Source organism: Lonchura striata, chromosome 4, assembly GCF_050655825.1.
Source record: "Lonchura striata isolate lonStrDom1 chromosome 4, ASM5065582v1, whole genome shotgun sequence".
NCBI classification, from domain to species: domain Eukaryota; kingdom Metazoa; phylum Chordata; class Aves; order Passeriformes; family Estrildidae; genus Lonchura; species Lonchura striata.
Window position 1 is genome coordinate 11,692,027 of NC_140706.1, and position 14,528 is coordinate 11,706,554.

The 14,528-nt window shown below is 39.1% G+C and overlaps 1 protein-coding gene across 18 annotated transcripts in view; it reads right to left on the bottom strand.

Moving 5' to 3' along the window:
- SORCS2 (sortilin related VPS10 domain containing receptor 2) overlaps positions 1–14,528 on the bottom strand; it is a 528,299-nt gene that overhangs the window by 439,025 nt on the left and 74,746 nt on the right. The window contains exon 2 of one of the 18 annotated variants that reach the window (XM_085578506.1): positions 14,116–14,170. The exons of the other annotated variants lie outside the window; for them this stretch is intronic. Coding sequence (XP_085434632.1) covers positions 14,116–14,136 — 21 coding nt within the window. The 5' untranslated portion in view covers positions 14,137–14,170. The remainder of the gene's footprint in view (positions 1–14,115; positions 14,171–14,528) is intronic. 18 annotated transcript variants of the gene reach the window in all.

Consider the following 14,528-nt stretch of genomic DNA (forward strand, 5'->3'; position numbering starts at 1 on the left):
CTTTTGCTTGAGGCAGTCAGAACTAAGACAGATTATTTTAAGATCCACATTTTTTCCTAGGTATGTAGCAGACCCTTGGTGTGACCAAAGCAAGTCTTTCAGCTCTCTGCTTCCATCTCATATATTTAGGAGAGGATGTCAGACAAGGACACTCCCTCCATCACAACTCTTCATGTTCAGTAGAGCCACAACCTCAGTAAAGGACCCAAATGATAATATTTTTGTGTCAGATTTTAAAATCCAACATGATTTGGTTTGCAAAATGGTAAGCAAATTTGCTCTTTAACAACACTGTAAACCTTTTAAATCACGTGTAAGCAGCAGAACAAACCTCTACATTGCTAGGGCAGAATAAGATATCTTAATGCCAACTCTGGTCCATTAGATTTTAATTGGCTCCAGCTGGCAGTCCCATAAACTATAACATTTTTTACCTGCAGCTGAGCAGCTGTCTACACAAAGTGTGGAAAAAAATTTCCTACCCAGGAAAAAGAAGAAAATATGTTGCCTGTAACTTCTTCCTTACAGTCTACAAATACAGAACGAAGTGTAGCCAGTGTACCTGATTAAACAGCTCCTTCAGTGTTCCTTTTTTTCCAAAATCTAAATAACCTCAAAGCCTTAAATTCTGCAATGTATTTACACAAAGTGAGTCAGTCATTCAAACACAATTCTTCAAGCAATCTCTATAACAATGTACAAGTGAGAGAGTTAAATTTAACTCAGAAACTTAAAATGAACTCAGAAACAGAAATGCTCAGGGTTTTTCCAGCTCTCAGCCTCTGCTTTACCTGCCTGGCTAGAAGCACAATGAGGCAGAGCACCTCACTGCTTCTTGGGGGCAAACTCAACAGGCATTACAGCTCAGACTGGAGAATTCATTGAAGTTTTCCCACTCAGGTAAAAAGGTAAAAAGGATTTAGTCACAGAAACAATTAATTTAATTAGTTCTGCCACTACAACCACGAAGTACAATTCTAGTGAAGTACAGACAACTGTCCACATATTGCCTATGTATATGTAGATAGAGAGACAGATACCAATTGCAAACATTTCACAAAAATTACATCTGCTTCATCAAATTCTTATCTCATTGTAGTAAATATAGAGTAACTAGCAAACCAAAGAGAGATTCCAGATTTTCAGTAAGAATAACCAGGATGGCAACTTGGTCTGCTAGATTCCAGCTGTACTATTTCCTTTTCTTTCCTTTATTTCTATTTGAGAATGAACAAGGAGGGGGAAAAAAAAAAAAACAGAATTTCAATCTGAGCTGCAAATCAAGTCTTTTCAGCAAGAGTCTCACCTGTATTACTGCTCACAATGTTAGTAACAGACATGGTACTGTCTCCTGCAATCCACCTCTGAGAAGAGAGGATGGATCTGAAACTTTTCAGATACACCACAGCATTCCCAGGGCCATGGCTGAGCCCCTCTCCACCACAGCAGTACAGGAACAATCCTGCTGAGGTCTGCAGGCACTGCCAATGGCCACCACACGAAGAGCTGCAAAAATCCCCTTTGCCAGCTGATATGTGCAACACCTCTAAGAGGAATGTCACCAACTCCCCTTTTAATCTTGAAACTCAGATGGCTGTTGTGTTGTCCCCCTGCTGAGCACACAAGCCCCATTCTCCTGCTTCCCCTACTCCTGCTCTTCTCCCGATGCCACAAAGGTCTGCTGAACCAGGAAAACCACACTGAAACATGAACACCTGTAGGGGTGTGCAGGTCTTCAGAGCTTGAAGCCTCATTTTCCCTGCTCGGGGAGCACCCAGGAGGATGTGAGGCTCAGCCTCCCGCCCCGCTCAGAAACGAGCAGCCTCACACTCTGGCATCCTTCCTCCCTACACATGTGCTGGCAATAAAGAAAACAGTCAGAGCTATTTAAAAAATTACTCTAATGATGTAAATTAGACAAACATTAATAAACTCAGCAGGTTATTTCCCTACTGGAAAAACCACCATAGATCAGAACAGCTCTCGCATCAGTGATTCATATTGTTATACAAGGCCTGTGTCTGGAAATAAAAGTTCCACATGAGACTTGCACTGAAAACGACTTATCCGTCAGGATCGCCTTTATTATTTCTGAAGTACAAAGAGGCCAATAAAAGAGCTGTATTAAAACAGGACCCCTGTTACCAGAGTGCTGTGATTAAATGTTTGACTTACAGTTTGCTTTATTAAGCAAAGCAAACACCATCAGCTTTCCAGCTTCCTGAACTTTGAGTCATTTTTTAACATTAGGACTGACCCAAACCTCCTCATGTCCTAGAAGCCTGGAAACAGTACATAATGCAATCCTGCAGGTTGTATTTTATCCTACTATAAATTGTTAGCTGCCTGATTATATAAGGGTTAATTTACCATTAGGGCAATCACTTAAAGCCAGACAACAGAGAGACTGAAGAATCACAGGTTTAGCTCTTGATAAAGAAGGTTTATGCCAGACAGTTACTTCTCATTTTAAAAGAAACACATTATTTTACATTAAAATTGAATGAAAGAATTCTCAAATTCCTAATATTTTTGGTTAATGATGTTATTTCTATATGTGAAATAATATGTGATTCTCAAAAGAAGAACACTAAGGAACTACAGGCTAACAGCCAAAAGACACCAAAGCTAAAGTACTTTCTTCCTACCTCCACACTGGACAAAAGCATGAAGAGAAGCTCCTCAAACACCTGTAACAGAATCCACATCAATGGGACTATCTGCATGACAGTGGTGGGTGAGGCTCCCAAGCACCTGCCAGCTGTGGTCTACCCTTCCAAGGCTTTCTCCAAATACACTGGCACAGCTAATCCTGACTTTGGGGTTTTGATTACCATTTTGGCATTTGAGATCTCTCTTTCCCAACACTATCTTCTGCAGTATCTTATGATGAATTATTAATTCTATGCCAGAAACAAAAAACGTTGGAAGCAGACCAAACTACCACTCCAAACACTGCTTTTAAATCTGATGTCAGCAACCAACACACAATGCTGAACAGCCCTAGACTGAGTTACTTAACAGGCTGGATAATTTTAGACTGCTACAATAAGATCTTTACTGGCTGGGTAAAAGAATTTTTGCCTCATGCTTCCTTCACATGTAGACAACTCTATTCAGATATTTAAATTTAAAAGGAGAATCTTACCCTCAGGTCTAGAGTGATGATGCAGGCTCATGTTTTACTGAATGCGTTGTCATCCAAATCTTTCCACCCCTAAGAGAGGGGGTGGAAATGGAGGAGTGTGGGGAACTTTGCACCAGAGACAGATTTTACAATTTGCACTTTGTTAGTCACAAATGAAAGTAGTGCATGCTGTTCCTTCTGCCTGCAACTTGTAAATAAAAAAAAAAGTTTTAGGTAGGTAACTTAGCAATTGTTCCTCACATACAGTTTAGCTGTTCTGTTGCACTGTAGACTGTGAGGCCACAAAGGATTTAAGCATGCTATTTAATCATTCTCTAAAAGACAAGCTGAACAATGTCACATCTTTATCATTGCATATGGCATCACTTACCCTGATAGCTGTAAAAGCAAGAATCACTGTTAGGCATTTAATCCTGTCAGACAGGGATATTAACCTGCTATTTTAGAAGCCATTGCCATCTGATCTGTAGTACTGACAATGATGGCTTCCCAAGGAACAATTCCTTCTGCCAACTCATTGAACGGTATGAACAGCTTTAATGGAAATGCAACTCTAGAGCCGGTCGAGAAAACTTTTGATGCAAATGGAATTTATTTCAGTAAAGACACTGTGGGAGGACAAACAGGCTCTTTAGAACATTTATTAACTTCCTGTAGTACCTAAAAAGTCAGCTCTTTCCCTCATTTGTAAGCATACACACACATACAATATTCACTTATCTGTGCCTACAAGGATAGAATCAAAGAAGGACCTCATGTAACAGTTAATGTCCTAGCAAGGATCTCAACCCCAAAGTACACTTCAAAGGGTAGAAGGTGAATAAACAGAGGACTTTGAGTAACAGATTAGACATTTGCTTGCCTAGTACTGAGCTGAGACTAAGCAGAACTGCAGGAAGCAACTGGACTCTAGATTCTGAGCAGAATACAGCCAAACCAGCTGGACTCAGTTGACAATGAGTCTTTCAGACATGAGATGTTTCATTCATATATCACACAATGGCTACATGAGTAATGAACAGATGGGTTTGCGATTCTCACCACTTAGTGGAGCATGAAATGATGCCCTGACAGGTAGGAGAGAGAAGAATTAGAAGCAGGTGTTGTAGTACACTATGACAGCATACAGTATGTCAAAATGCAGGGTGCAAAATACTTAACTAAAATGTATTCAGAGCCTCCAAAATTAGAAGTCTTATTTAGTAGCTAAAGTTTTAAAATTATTTTTCAAGCTCAAAGGGCAAAAATTATAATAATCAAGGACATTTTGGAGTGAACTCTGTAACTAATCCACTCAGGCCTGTATGTCCTTCTGTACTAATGGAAGAGAAACAAGGATCATTTATATATTTGTGCCCTCCAAGCCTGGCTGCTGCAGTGCACATGGCATGAGACTGAAAGCTGGAGAGGTCTAACAGACTCCAGCTGATGTAACAGGCAGCTGCCCAATTAGTAATGGGTTTGCTGTCTCACAGACACGTTGGACACTGTACTTGCTGAAGAGAGTAAAGTAAAAAAAAAAAAAAGAAGAAAAAACCAAACCAAAAACCACCAAACAACCACCAGAGTTTCTATCTTCAAATCTATCCTACTATTTGACTCTCAACTGGAAACTCTGGGATTGGGTTTCAGTCACTGTATGATGGTGTCTGGGGCTGGAAGCTAACTTGTCTTGTAAAGCTTACCTAAAGAAAACCAAAAGCACTGTTTAAAATCACACCAATTTCTCTTGGATTTGAGTAAAATCATGATGAATCTCTCTTGGAAGCCAAAAGACCTCAACTTCAAATTGCATTTTGTATTCTTTTTAAGTGTCATGAATGACTTTTTAAAAATAATTCATTAAGTTAGGACTGAAAGTTTTTAATATTTTAATATTTTAACAAGAAATGCATAGTAGGTTTCATTTCTTCCTAAAATATTTTAATAAAATATTAACATTTAATTATTACTAACAGTTACAAAGTAAATTATTCTTTGTGTTATACTAAAAAAAAGTGCAGTTTTTGCTGCAACTAGCATAATGTGAGTGAAATAAAAAATAGGTTCTCTTCCATGACGAAATATGTCTCTGTGTGAGAAGCTTTGCTTGGGAGCAGTACATCTCTTCATATGTCATTTGTCCTTAGGGTTTTACCCATATTACTTACCTCCTTGGGCTTTTTCTCATAATTTTGGACAAACACATTGCTAAAGACAATATAGTGAGATTGACACATGGTCCATTTCCAGTGTGTGAATGAACAGCAGCTCCAGAGCTCAACAGCCATGCAAAGCTACTGTTAGTGAGACAGAGCTTGGATCTCATGTCCCTGTTGCTTCCTAACTTTATGGTGCAATAAAAAAGAGCAGCTGTTCACTTGGAAAGATGAGATGTAATTAATGAGAGCTATAGGCCACACACATATTTCCATGGAATCTGTGCACAATCCTGACTGAGCCCTGGCTGGGGTGTGACTTTTGTGTCCTCTCCTAAGGAGGGGATCCGCAGGAGCGCCCTGTGGCTCACACGGCCTCTGCACTGAGTGAGGAAAGAGATTGCCATCTACTGAGGCAACCATCTCCTGGCAAACAGGGGGTTAATGCACTGAACAGGAGATTCATGGTTAAGACAAGGAGTTTAGAGAATCCCCACAGACATCAGCTGTTCACACTAACAAAGACTTAATAGGGAACAATAATTTCAAGTAAATCTTTTTCTTCTCTTCCCTTCCTCCCCAGCTCCTTTCCCTTAGTCAACAAACCGATTTTCTAATGGGAATTATTCATTCTATGTCCTTTTGCAACATCTAACCCCTGTAATCCTTTTGCTCTGAAGGACAGAGATTTCTGTGCCTGCTGTTTTGCTGCACTGAAGAAGCAAAGCAAAAAGGTGGAGTATCAGAAAAAGAAAGCAGAAAAGGAGAGTGGAGTGTTGCAAGAAGGAAGGTTTTTGAATGCTCAGAGTTCACCAAAACATTTATATGAAACAGTCAGTGGAAAAGATTGAAGAAAAAACAGTAAAACATATAGTGAATAAAAGAACATTTCCACAAACAGCTCATCCTCACTGACAGAGAAATGTGTTCCTACCATTGATCCTACCATGTGGATAGAGCTTAATAAGCCTGAGCAATTGAAAACCATCTCAAAGCAAAGACCTCAGAGAAACGGCAAATATTAAGGTTCCTTCTTGCACCAGGTGCTCTTCATAATCGGCTAATAATATCCATCAGAGCCAGTGATGTTCAGGATCTTGCAGGATCCAACTCTAATTGATTAAAAGCTCAAAACAATGCAATGACATATGAATTATTGTCTCAAATTTAACCAGAAAAAAAATCTAAGAAATAAAATATTTTAGAAGTTACTTCATGCTTCCATGTTCCACTAAGATCCACTAATTTTCCTGGAAACCCAGAAAGTTCCTACAGGAAACATAAGCTGAAATATTCAGTCACGAATGCCTGTAAAAATATACAGTTAATTACAGAAATAGAAAGTGCTGGGAATGTTGGGTGTCCAGAATTAAAAGCAGAGTTGTGGGTTCACATTAAGAAACTAGGTGGCTTATATAAGCACCTGGTTGTAGAAAAATAAACTCAAAATTTTGTCCATGTGATTTTCAAATGTCATCCAGCAAGCTGGTCTCAAAGCTGGAATGTGAATATATTCATTTTTATCCCTAACCAAAAATCCCATCCCATTCTTTTCATGACGGAAAGTGAGACAAAGGAAGAGGGTAATTATTTTATCCTGGGATAATTTAATTCCATTTAGGTAACTCTGCCCTGATGGAAATAAAACATTTCTGGTTTACATCTTCCCAGGGCTGTTACAACAAGCATTACCACATAGTTCTAGCTGACTACACCTGTTGTTGACAACGTCACTTCCCAACTGTGCAGAGATTTAGAAGCAGTTATTAAACGCTCATCAAAGAATAAAACCAAAATTGAATCTAAATGGACTGTGCTACACTCCATGGAAGAGAGACAGCTGGCAGAGCTGCATTGCACTGAGGCCTCCTGTCAGACTCCACAAGGAATGTCACCCAGCTCCACTGGTGGCATGTCAGCTGTAGTAGCACATCCCACATACCAGGTTATCTGCTCAAATCAATTCTCCATGCATAGCATGAGATATCATCCTTGGTTTCTTTATAAAAGGCTGCTGAATATGGCTGTACTGAAAAAAAAATTAGCCCAGCTGGTTTGTTTAAAAAGTATCAATATCACTGTTCATTTTTTATCTTACGTTCTTTCAAGTAGGACCACTTATTTTCACACATCATTCAAGACATGCCTGAAGTAATTTCCTGTACTATAAACCCTCTAGGAATAAACAATTAGGCTCATGAGAAAGTCCATATTTTCTTATTACAGCCAATGTTTTTATTTGTTTCAATCGTCTCTTGCATAGACACAGAGATGCCACATGCTCCCATCTCCCAGGGAGGTTCTGCCATTGACTAGGTGCTTTAAGAGCAGTTTGGGAAGTAGATACACACATGATGGATCCCATTCCCATCAGTAAATTGCCTTACAGACAAGTTTGAGAAGGCTCCAACACCAAGCTTGACTTGATTACAAAGCCATTACTATTTTTAGTTTGCTGCAGTCATGCATATTTCCAGCCATTCCAAGCAGCGTCTTGCATGATTTGGAGCTAAAGACTCTTAGAGAGATGTGAGGACAATTTTCTGCTCAGCTGCCACACAATGTTGGTAAATAACTGATTTCTTCACTATCCAAACTGTTGAGCTACAAGTGGAGAGGATGAGGGAGGAAACCTCAGGGGAACAGGTCTGATCTCATTTCTTATCAACGGTTCACTGCTGCCAAATGCAGCCATCAAAGAAAATCCAGCAAATCTTAAACACTCAAAAATGGAAAGACTGAACATCCCTCAGAGAAAAGCTAATGGGATACAGAGCTTTTCACCTCGAGGTCACAAGCTCAAATCTGGCTCCTCTCAGAAGCAACAAGACTAGCAGGTTGCTCCTCAGCTGGGTGGAAGGATGCTCCTCAACCCGCCAAGCCCTCACTGCTAGTCAGGAGTTTTGAGAAATAATCCATTGCACACCAGTCCTGCTCTAAACGGAGACTGTAACTTCTGCATGCAGAATGTCTTACAGCCACAGCCACAGCATATTAGTGTTGAGGATGAGATAGAAATACACTGCCCAGGATGCTTATTTAAATTTCAACACTTTCATCTGCTGTCATGGTTGACGGCTCCCAATCCAGTGTTATGTACTAACTTTTTTTATTCAAGATGTTTTTCTTACTGTTTCTGCTTCATATAAATGGCTTGACAAACTCGTATCAAGCCTCAGAGGGAAGCCAATGGGAAAGAATGCAGATAAAACAGTAGCTGAACTTTTAGGTTACAAAATAATGTTTCTTTCATACAGTAATAGTGTAGAACTGCCTCCCACACACTGTTATAGATGTCACATATATAAATGGATTAGAGAAATTAGAGAAATGAGTAAGAGTCATAAGGTCTGATTTAATGGGCAATAGAACAGGACTACCGAGACTTGGAACATGTACTAATTCCAACTGAAGTTAAAATTAACATCTCCACCTGCTGTAATGGCACATGGACAGATCTTTTAGTTATAATTTAGTGAAGCTAGTGGAAAAACAAGTACTAAATTTACATCCAAATGTCCAGGTGCATATTTAGAATAATAAAATACAAGGGAAAGGATTTCTGGAGGTCATAAGATCCATAAGATCATGCCCTGATGAAAGCAGGGTCAACTTCAAGTCAGAGCAGGCTGTTGTGGGGTGTACCAAGCAAAACAGTGAGGATCCTACAACTGTATGTCTGGACAACTGTTGTAGTGCTTAACTACCAATGGCTTTCATGGTGAAAAAGTTTCTACTAATATCTAAAGATATTTTTACGTTCTTTATAGAACATAAGCAAAGGATCAAGAATTTTCCTGAACTGCTGCTAGTCCCACCTCAACAGGAGAGTTTCCGATCACATCCAATAACATATTGTATCCTCTCCCTTTTTTATCTTCTCTTTAACAGGAAAAAATGAAGCAGAAAAAAGGAAAAAAATCTGCATTTTTTGACATCTCAGAATCCATGACACTCACTGCTCTGATTGTCTCCAACACCAGAAAGGAAAGTCTGTGTAAGCAGTCAACAGTCCCAGCATCAGACTTACAGATGGTGAGGCTGTCTGTGGGCGTCCTATTCTCCGAGGCATTTTATATAGATATATATATGTGTTTATAGATATAAAATCCCACTAAAATCTAGGCTCTGATTTATTTTTTTTGTTTTAATTTTCATTCTGGAATTCTATTCCTGTTATTCAAAAAATAAAAAAAAAATATGTCTGAGGAGGTTATTTACATAATGGCAGAATGTTTTTGGTGACAGCACAGTTTGCTGCAGGTGATGTTATAACATAAAATTTCTGCTATATTAACTTCATCACAGTAGTCCCTTGGGATACTTTACTGAAGTGTATTCTTATGATAAAACTCAAATTTAAAAATAAAAATGACCAGAGCTATATTTAGCCCTGTGTTCTAAGCAGCATAAGATGGTGTTAGAACTACAGAACTACACCTCCAATATCTTCAGGAATTTGTTACTTAGCAGTAATTGCCAGCAAAACATGAGCAAGACAAAATATAGTTCTCACAATGCATCTGATGGAATAAAAAGGGGCATTATTTTCCTTGAACTAGAATCTATTACAGCATTAATGATTGAGATATTCAAAAGCTTTCAACTAACATTCAGATAAGACAGTGGAACACAATGTCAGTATTTATAAATATACAAATACATTAAGACAATAGCAACAAGAATTCTTTTCTAATCAACTTCTTTTCCATAAAGACACCATGAACTGCAGTTCTCCTTGACTCTTCTCTGACACGGAGATATATGTATTCTCATAAATTCAATTTTACTGGGGGGAGAGGAGGGAATAGCTGGGGGAAAAAGGAGTGAACAAAACCTGCTGAGAAATTGTTGGATTTCTGATGAAAGTTTATTTTTTCTAAAATAACTGGTGATTTCAACTGTGAAACTGGTAGTTTCACAAGGAATACTGAAAGCACTTGGCTTTCAGCAAATGGTGAGGATGCTTTTATGAGGCAACAGCACAGACATATAAAGTCATTAGTGATTTTTTAAAGGGTAAATTTGTTTGTAGAACACATGCCCAGGAGACTGAGCAACCAATAGAATCACAAAATCATAGAATATTTTGGGCTGGAAGGGACCTTCAAAATCATCTAGTTCCAACTTCTCTGTCACAGGCAGGGACACCTTCCAGTGCACAGCACGTTGCTCAAAGCCCCATCCAGCCTGGCCCTCAATGCTGTCAGGGATGTGGCATCAACAATTTCTCTGAGCAACCTGCTCCAGTGTCTCATCACCCTCACTGTAAAGAATTTCCTCTTAATATCTAACCTAAACCCACCCTCTTTCAGTTAAAAGCCATTTCCCCTTGTCCTGTCACTACATGCCCATGTCAAAAGTCCTTCTATACCTCTTGTAGCCCCCTTTAGGTACTGGAAGGTCTTCCTGGAGCCTTCTCTTCTCTAGGCTGTACAACCCCAACACTCTCAGCCTGTGTTCAGAGCAGAGATGCTCCAGCCTTCTTGTGCCTCCCCTGGACTTGCTGCAGCAGGTCCCTGTCCTTCCCATGCTGGAGGGAGCTGATGCAGCCCTGCAGGTGGGGTCTGAGCAGAGCAGAGGGGCAGAATCCCCTCCCTGGCCCCGCTGCCCACGCTGCTGGATGCAGCCCAGGACAGCTTTGACTTTCTGGGCTGTGAGTGCACATGGCTAGCTCATGCTGAGGATCTCATACACCAACACACAGTAATATTACACACAGGACAGGACTTGAATGCAATACCTTACCCAGTGGCAGCTAATGACAGAAGTCAGTGAGACTGCACATAATTACCCAAGCTGGAATTTTGCCCAGATACCCAAGTTAACAGCCTAGAACATACATACCACGGATCTTTAATTACCACCAATGTTCATGACCTCAGTTTTGTGCATCATCTGAAGTGTGCCCTGGGAAATAAGCAAAGTCTCCAGTATAGATGACTGAGTGAAAAACAGTAAAGATTTTGGTGATTTATAGGGAGAAAAGCAAAGCATTGGTTAGAACTGCAAAGATCTCCCTAGGAAGGTAATAGGGATACAAAACCTGATTTTTGTCACAAATTATTTTCAGCTAGCAAAATCTCATGGAGAAAGAAAAAAAACCACCCCTTTTCTTTCATCAGTCAAAGCAAGTTTGATGATGCTGCCTCTTGATTTAATGTTGCTCTACCCAGGTATAAAAGGGAATTTCAAAGCTACTCTACTATTTAAAGAAATTCTTACCACCTTAAATCTTTTTGAGAATATACTGATTGCATTACCAAGAGATTAGAAGCACTGTTTTTTAAAGAATTTCTGTTGTTACCATCTTCACCTGACTGTGATTTTCTATTTTTCATTTTCCGCTGTATTGTGATAGTTAAGGACAGTGAATTGTTAGATGCACTCCCATTGTTGAAAAAGGTTTTATTTCTTCATGTCCCTTAAAGAAGATGTTGAGGCACTCTTCAACATTAGTTAAATTGGTTTATGCAAAATATTGTTTAGAAAATAGCTCTATCAGAGAGATTATGAAAAGCAGAACAAAATCAAATTTTCCTTTAGCATCTACAGTAATTCATCAGTGAGCTGGCTACTTCTTTAATTGAATAGAACTATCTTTGTCACTTGTCTCTTAAAACTATACATTGCAACAGTACATACATAGCACTGAATTTACTCTCACATGAAAGTTAGGGAACAATGGGCAGGAAGAAAAAATTAATGGCTTTAAACTGGTTTAAAACATTTTATTTGGTTTCATATTTTTTTAATTCATTCTAACTAGGAAATTGGAAGAATCATTATTATTCATTCAGATTTACTCCTAAGACCTAGAGAGTTTGTTGGCCACAAGACCATCCATTTTATGCATGCTAGAGTTAAGGAGGTACCAAATCAGTCACAGGTGCCCGTGTCAGAGCCTGAGTCCCTTCTCCGACACTTTGCCGAATTACACACACTGCAAGGTAAAACGATGTGTTCATTTCCTTACCTTTTCCTTGTTAATGTGTCATTCTCCAGTCATTTTCCTCAGTGTATTTTGGCTACAGCACAGATGACCCATTGTAATTTACCTGTGAAGTCTCACTGGGAAGGCCTCAGATGTTTGGTTTTCACATTTTTATTGCTATTTTTCTTGTACTCTACTGGCCCTGTAGAGTCTCAGTGAAATCTGTTCAGTGGAATAACACGAGTAGGGCATGTTGCTTTCTGCCCCTGCTCGTCCTGCAAGTCTAACTCAGTGAACAGAGGAGGAACTGGATTTTATTCTGGCTCACACTTCATCAGCAGGACCATTAATAAAGTCCCAGCATTTTCACCTGCACCACCACATTAACAGAAACTTGTTTAACGCTGCAGGAGCAAAGAACAAAAGTACAGTAGGAACCCACAGTGCTGCTCTGGCACTCACTTTATCCTCCAGTTCTCTTTGAAGGAAGGATTAAATCCACAGCTGAAATAAACATCTCTCTTGGAAAAAAAAAACAAAACTCACAATCAAAAAAACTCAACAGAATCCTTCTTTACTGTGTTAAATCCAGCTTTTCAATAGCATTATTCTGCTGTAAAATCAAATAGGATATCCAAATCACAGTAATTCCTCAAAAATGGCATTTTGTTATTTGTTGGTTGCTTACAATTTGCTTTAATATTCAGAAATACAGTCTGTTAAATAAGAAGTGGACAGTTTTTATAGTTCTTGGTTTTGCAAGCAATAAAACACACATGGCAAATACTCTGACCATCTTCAGGCAAAAGACATTTTAGTAGGGTCTTGGTGGTTTATCAGGTTTTTGGTTACAGTTCTTGATGGGGTTTTTTTACCCTATTGCCAACCATGGTATCAGTAACACTGCTATTGTTTTTTCCAAAAAAACAGGTCAAACTTCTTTTTAATTAAGATGCCAGAATACTACTAATGTTCAAGAAGATATTTGGGATTTTAAAAATGAATGCAGACCTATTAGCAAACAGATTGACAAAGTTCTCTTATATATGGGCAAAGAAACAGGAAAAAAACCCCTGAGAACTGTAAAGTTAAGTCACCTAGGAGCAAATGAGTTTAAGTGCATGTACAGGCAATTAGAAATCAAGTAAGCAACCAATAGCAACTGAATTAGTACCATAATTCTGATGCCCTCTTTGGCTTTTCGGCACTTATTAGAAGCTTAGAGGTTTTGTGAGCATTTTTCCTACAATAAGCCTTAACATCTACAAGCAGTGTTCAAAATCCTATTCATTACCAATGCCAAGAATATGAAAGGACATTACCCAGCACACACAGGCAGGAGCCAATTCATCTAAACTCAGCATGAATATGTGCTGTCACTATTCAAACCAGAGGGCACAACATGCAATGAGGCACTGGCTGGCCTTTGTTGCTGAAGAGTTGATCAAATTATCAAGTAATACACATCCTGACTTAAAAGAAGGGGAAAAAAAAGACAGTAAACTGAATTTTAAGATTAGTAAAAAATAAACTTTCTTAAAGACTAGCAACTGAATGAAAACTTCAATCATTTTTTCCAATTTAGGATTCCTAAACACCATCGAAAAACAAGGAGAGCAGACAGCAAGCTAGAGCAGCCAGTCAAATCACTGCCATCTCACTGGAGATCTCTGTGAGCACTCAGGGCACAACTAAAGGATGAGCCTCATGAACACACACTCACAGAAGTCACCATGGCTCAGCTGATTTACAGGTTAACAACACCTGTGGTGAGTTTGAGTCCTTTGAAGTACTATGGTGCAAAGAAAAATGAGACTCAGTTCCTAGAAAAACCAAATCCAGAAAGGCATTGGTTAGATACCAGCAAAAGAACATAAAAATAACTAAGGTAGTACCTGTTCTTGTCTTGTCTTCATACAGGACTCCTGGACAGACAAAGCAAATTATGGCCTGGGAAAATAAGTAAATTTTAAATAAACCCATGGATGACAAAGTCTCCAGAAGATTAAAGCCTGCAGAAGGTAATTCAGAATCACAACCTGTTTCTTTTTGAAAGAAGTGAACAAGTGTGAAACCTGGCTTCTCAGTATCAAGTTAGCTCACAAAACATCTTGAATACTGACTGCTGTCTAAGCACAGGGCCACAGACGCGCAGAGAGATCCCACAGCAAGAGAAAGTCCTCAGAGAGATGCCAAAACAACTGAAAGAGAAAAGAATGAAAAAAATCCTCAACTGTTGAAGATTATTTTCAGCCTTAATTGACCAGAACATTGTGTGTGATCTGCAGTTTTATCCTGATGAACATTT